This window comes from Fringilla coelebs (genome assembly GCF_963513975.1).
Source record: "Fringilla coelebs genome assembly, chromosome: 1".
Taxonomy (NCBI): domain Eukaryota; kingdom Metazoa; phylum Chordata; class Aves; order Passeriformes; family Fringillidae; genus Fringilla; species Fringilla coelebs.
The window spans coordinates 131891466-131897465 of NC_140028.1; the positions used below are offsets into that span (position 1 = coordinate 131891466).

At 37.6% G+C, this 6000-nt stretch overlaps 1 protein-coding gene across 5 annotated transcripts in view; it reads left to right on the forward strand.

The window, feature by feature from the left end:
* Positions 1–1430, forward strand: part of ABCB1 (ATP binding cassette subfamily B member 1) — a 46843-nt gene extending 45413 nt beyond the window's left edge. For all 5 annotated transcript variants that reach the window (XM_084215953.1, XM_084215952.1, XM_084215951.1 and 2 more), the window contains one exon: positions 121–1430. In XM_084215953.1, coding sequence (XP_084072079.1) covers positions 121–315 — 195 coding nt within the window. In that variant the 3' untranslated portion in view covers positions 316–1430. The remainder of the gene's footprint in view (positions 1–120) is intronic.
* Positions 1431–6000: the final 4570 nt, after the last annotated feature.

Consider the following 6000-nt stretch of genomic DNA (forward strand, 5'->3'; position numbering starts at 1 on the left):
AGCTTGACCAAGAGATATTCCCTTTCCTACACTGTCATATTCGAGCTTACAGATGGCAGTGGAGGTGTATGTCCCAGCAGCTGCCAGAATAGCTCACCTCTTGGTTTGTTCCTTGTGCAGATTGTCCAGGAGGCGCTGGATAAAGCTCGAGAAGGTCGCACCTGCATCGTGATAGCTCACCGCCTCTCCACCATCCAGAACGCTGACAAGATCGCTGTGGTCCAAAATGGCAGGGTCACAGAGCAGGGCACCCACCAGCAGCTTCTGGCTGAAAAAGGTGTCTACTATTCCCTGGTCAATGTTCAAAGTGGGTAATGCAACATCTCAATTCAAGGCAGTGTTTATCTCTGAATTGTCACTGTGGCTACGTTTGTCATTGTAATTATTTCAATATCAACAGTCAGTCTTGATACTTTTGGTTTTGTTCATTCCTTTCATAAGCTACACGAACCCAAGAAATACTAAGTAAATGTATACCATTTTCTCACTACTAGTTTTCATTATTCAAACCTCTTTTTTAAGCAACCAAAGCAGATGCTCATGGCACTCATGAAAGTAGAAGCATGCTAAGCCAAATGTAATTATTATTAGCTTGCTTTGAACTCTTTCAAAAATCCCACTTATTAGGTGTAAGTAACTTGGAAATATTTTCATGCTCATTAAAAACAGTTTTGTTCTTGTCAGAAATAAACCTCAAGCCTTATCCTCGCTGTGCCTGTGTAAGACAGTCAGTCCTGGCCTATTAGGCTTGTTACCATATGTTATGAGAACTTGCAGGTTAGCTGAAGCTTGATGCCAGGTGTCTCCTGTTATGATGTGGAGTTTTAGTAAAGGCCTTGAAAATATGGGCACAGGCTGAAAAACAAAGGTCCTGAACTGTAAGTACCTTACTGATGATTAGTTACTGATCACTGAAGAGCTGCAACCTTAAGAGATGGAAAAAGACTGCTTGAAATGAAACAGAAGTTAAACAATAGATAAGGAAAAAACCCAAGACCATAACTGATGGGCAAGACAAGGCATCTGCTACAGCCTGGGAAATTACTCTGCAAGTCTGTTAAAGTCCTAGGAGTCAGAGGCCAAGGACTAAGAGCTCTCTAAAGACTGCAATATTTTATGCAAGGTGGAAATTCTGGATTTGGACTTGGAGGAGGGGGAAGGAAAGCATCCTTTTCAGTGTTGATTTCCTTGGTTGAAGCGCTCTTGAATCTGAGCACTGCTGTGACTGAGACTCTCAAGGACTGTAACCATCGGTGCTGAATTCCTGGCATGGGCTCTGGGATATTGTATATTATTTGCAAATATAGGATGGCTGTTAAGGGCTAATTGCTTCGAACATGGAGTAATACTGACTAATAATTATTAATTGCTGAACAGTAGAAATGTATTTTGTTCGTGAGTATTTATGCAGTAAAGTTTTGTTTTTAAGTTTAAAACTGTCTCGATTAATCAATCATCCCCACCTCCGTCATAGCAATTTCTTGTTCGCTGAGATTTATACATATGGTCTGTCATACCCACACCTAGATATTTACTCACACAGAACCAGTCTTTAGGCAGATAGGCCATATCAATTAGGCTCAACCATGAACTAATTACACTCTACAAAATGCTGATTGATGCAGTCTCACTGTATTCCTGTTGAATCACATACCTATCTTCTTTTGTTTCTGTCTTAGATGGAAAACTGGTTTGACTGGAAAATTTGTTTGTTTCTATTTATGCATTCCTTGATACAATAAGGTTTTTGTCTGTCAATAAGGATATTACTCTGCGTAATAATATAAATAAGTTATACTTGCAACTGTAAGAATGAAATAGGTACTCTTCAACATTATAGTCTGAAGATTCAAGTAAGAACATATTTAGAGTGATATTTTTAAATTAAATTCTGGATGTTAGTATTTTGTTTTTAAAATAGTATTTTTAATTGTTGATGATATGTTTTCTAATTATTGGATTCGGAATGATCGAGTTATTTCCCCAACTCATTTCAAAGATGCTTGATTTACCAGAACAATTTAACCCTTCATGAAAATCAAGATAACACTGTAAATATTTTACCAGAAACATCTGAAAACAATGTTTTAAAAAATTTTAGCCGAATAGTTTAAAATGTATTTCAGAAATTCACGTCAAATGCAGAAACTTTCCAAAGCAATCTATTCTTTCCCATTCTTTTCTTCTACATTTTTAAAGAAGTATTTGTTGAGACTTACGCAAAAGTTTGCATAATAATCCCAATTCCAAATAAGTGCTTGAACAGCTATGCTGCTGCTCACAATTACATCCTTTTCAGATTTTTTTTTTCAGAAGACAACGACAGACGTATTGCTACAATTGAACTACCATTCAATAGCTCATCATGTAGTTTCTAGGCACAAAGCCAAAAGGACAGACAAAGACACCTCCAAAAATATGTTCTTCATCACATTCTATTCATACACCTTTAAATTGCAATGGTTTACCCAAAGGAAGGGTTGGCTGAACTAGGACAATTCTCCTTTAAGGACCATTATTCTACCACGTCTTTCCAAGGGGCTGAAGAGGTCTTACTCCTTAGCTCTGCCTTTTCATTTAGGGTCCAACCATTCTGGTTCCCCTTTATGTCACAAGACACTTTTCTGAGCTCTAAGTCCTCCTTGTTGGAGCAGTCAGCTCTCACCCATGGACACTCTGAACACAGGATGATATGTATATATTGTTATTCTGAAATAATAGGTCTTTTTGCTTCTGTCTTAGAGAGCCTGCAGCAACTTCAAGCAGACTCACTGTTTTGATGGGAGATAGTTTAACATTTTCCACACATTTCTTGTGCCTCTAGACCACATTTCTTGTGCCTCACTATCTTTGGAGCAAGTCTTTAGAGAGATGTCAGCATTGGCACCACCTTGGCAATCCTAACCAGCAAGCAAATTGCACTGACTGTGGAGAAACAGAAAGCAAGGACTTACATTCAATAGTCTGATAGCCCTCCTGCTGAAACAATTAATCAAAATAGAGTTCTCTGAAGAAAAGAGGATTTAGGTCTGGAAAGTAATTCTTACTGCAGATTCTTATCTTGCTGTTAAATACCAGCTTTGCCCAACTTTCTGCAGTATATTGACTCCTGCAAGGATAATTGGCTGCTCCTTATGCAACAAGTATCTAATTTCTAAACCCTTCTATGGTATCTGACGTAGAGTGAGAGCATGAGTAAACTCCTCATTCTCCCTTGCCTCAAGAGTTTCTGAAAGAGTATTTCTCACCAGTACTGTAGACCATGTCCCATGTCCAAAGGAAGACTGTACATCAGTTCTGGATCTCCACTAGCCTCTTTTTCAGGCATTCCTTCAATGTTCTTCCTGAACTATCCCACATGTTGGGAGAAGTTCAATGGTCTTCCTCACTAAAACTGACTCCCCATCAATCAAGATTTAGTGGAACCAGTTTTCCTTTCTTGCAAGTAAATCCTTTAAATCTGATGTCTCTTTCCTGTTGCTATACTTGTCTATAAAATCAACATTTCTGGGAGCTTAATTTATGTAAGACACTAAATAGCTCCTTTAAACATTTGTTAATGAGTAATCCTTGTAACTATTCATAGCACAAATACGCATAAACACAATATCTTCCTCAAGGTGTATAGTCTATTTGTACCTTTATAACTCTTTGTCCTACTACTCTCCCTCAAAATCCAGTCTAACTTGTAGATTTGGTCATTGAAAGGAAACAAAAAAACTTGGAGGAAAGAAACTTGATACTTATGAATACAGGGCAAACCCATTCAATTCTTGTGCAGAAAAAGCCACATTGCAATTGCATCTATGGACAGCCTAAATAACTCTAATTGTCAAATAGTCACTCTTCCAGACAAATTGTCTAGAACAATATATTTAATCATAAATTCATTCTGTATTTCCAAGAGAGGATGGTATCATTATTCTACCATTATCATTATTACCTTAAGGCAGTTAATTAAAAGCTGAAAGTAAGAAACAGCACTGGCAGCAACTTCAAATTATTCGCTGTGAATTTCATGGACTCTAGAGCTATCAAAGTAGAGAACAGGAAGGAAAAGAGCAGAACACACAAGGACAACTATCTTTGGTAATTCCTGTTATTGAAGGGTGAGTACATTTCATTTTGTCTTTGCGTGCTTATTCCTGTATACATTTCATTCCACTAAAGATGGAGATCAGTACCATAATGCTGTTGCTGTAGAGATCTAGCACAGGACTGCACATAACTCACAGTGAGTATTCAAACTTAAGTAATTTCTCTAAGCAAGTCTATCTTCTGCAGGATTAAAAGAGGTCTGGCCAATGAAGACTGGGGCACATTTCATCCTGTTCTAGGGTTGCTATCACTAGCAGGTCAGATTAGCAACAACCTCATATTGTACCCCTTCATAAGAGGGTGTGAGATGATTATTATGAATACCTACATTGTAAATGCCTTGGCATAGAGTATATGAATCACACCTTGAATGAGTGCTCTACTAAAATTAGCATCTTAGATCCTGCATTACGTAATGTTTTATAAAAGTAGATCCATAAACGCTGGCTGCAGCCTTACATTCACTAAGCCAGAGACATTTTTAATGGAAATACTAGAAATTGTATGGGGCTGTTTTAAAATGTTCTGACATTTAAAGTTACTGATGTTTTAGGTAACTGAAATGCAAATATCGTGCTTGCATATATAATCTCCGAGTAGAAATGATATCATTCATTTGCTTATTAAAGAAGACAAATATGTTAAGAATTTTTTTTGAATACAAAAACACTTGTTCTAAGATAAAAAAGTGTGGTCCTTACATCATCTAACAAACAGAAATGTTTTATTTCCATGTTAATTCTGATTTGGTTCTCAAATCACAGATGAAAAAGGAGTAAGTGAATAACTTGATTAATCCAAGAAAAAAACCCCAGTTCATTATATACAAGATGTTAAAATGAAGTAATGTTGAGGGGAGAAGGAAAGCATGTCTATATGATACAGGAACTGTGGGTTCCCACTTACACTTCAAATGTCTATAATTAGGACAGCTTTCATTGCAGCAACATATTAAAAAGCCAGGGCAGAACTTAGGAAGAATGAAGCTACTATAGAATCATAGAATGACTTGGGTTGGAGGGGACTTGAAAGAACATCTGGTTCCAACCCCTCTCTTGTGGGCAGAGACACCACTAGACCAGGTTTTTCAGAGCCCACTCCAACCCAGCCTTGAACACTTCCAGGGATGGGGCATCCACGTTTTTGGGCAACCTGCTCCAGTTCCTCACCACTCTCAGAGTAAGGGATTTTTTCCTACTACCTGGTGTAAGCCTGCTCTCGATCAGTTTGAAGCCATTTCCCCTTGTCCTGTCCCTACACGCCCTCGTAAGCAGTGAAGGGGCACCATGGCCAGCACGATTTACTCTCTTTACTGCTGGGGCTATGACAAGCTGTCTGGTTAGCACTGGCACCACAATTTTCCTTTCTAGGCACTCTCCTCTTTCCCAAGGATTAACTTCTTCTTACCTTTCCTTTTACATATATGACATTTTGGATTAATCAATGTGCTTGCTTGCTGTAGAAACTTTTCAGTCATTCTTTGGTATGCATATATTTAATACTATTGTAAAGCAATACATTATTCCCATGTTGTTCAACAAACAAACAAACAAAAAAAAAAACCAAATAAAATTTTTGCACACATTCTAAGGGAAGAGTAGGAAAAGGCACTAAGGAATTATGACGGATTTCTCCATCCATCAGATGAATTCCTTATCTAAATTAAGTTTTCCCAGGATTTTCTTTTGGCTAGCTCTACAGAAGAATTATCTATATGTATCTGTCTATTTTTCACTGTAAAAGAAGATGAGTTATTAAAGATCAGAGATATTTACATATCTACGGAATCAAAAACAGCTTAGACACTACTCCTTATGCATATTAGAGTTGTGAATTACAGTTCTGGATGCTAATACTTCCCTGTTCAGCTTGTTAATGGTACATTCAATAAAGCACGCAGCA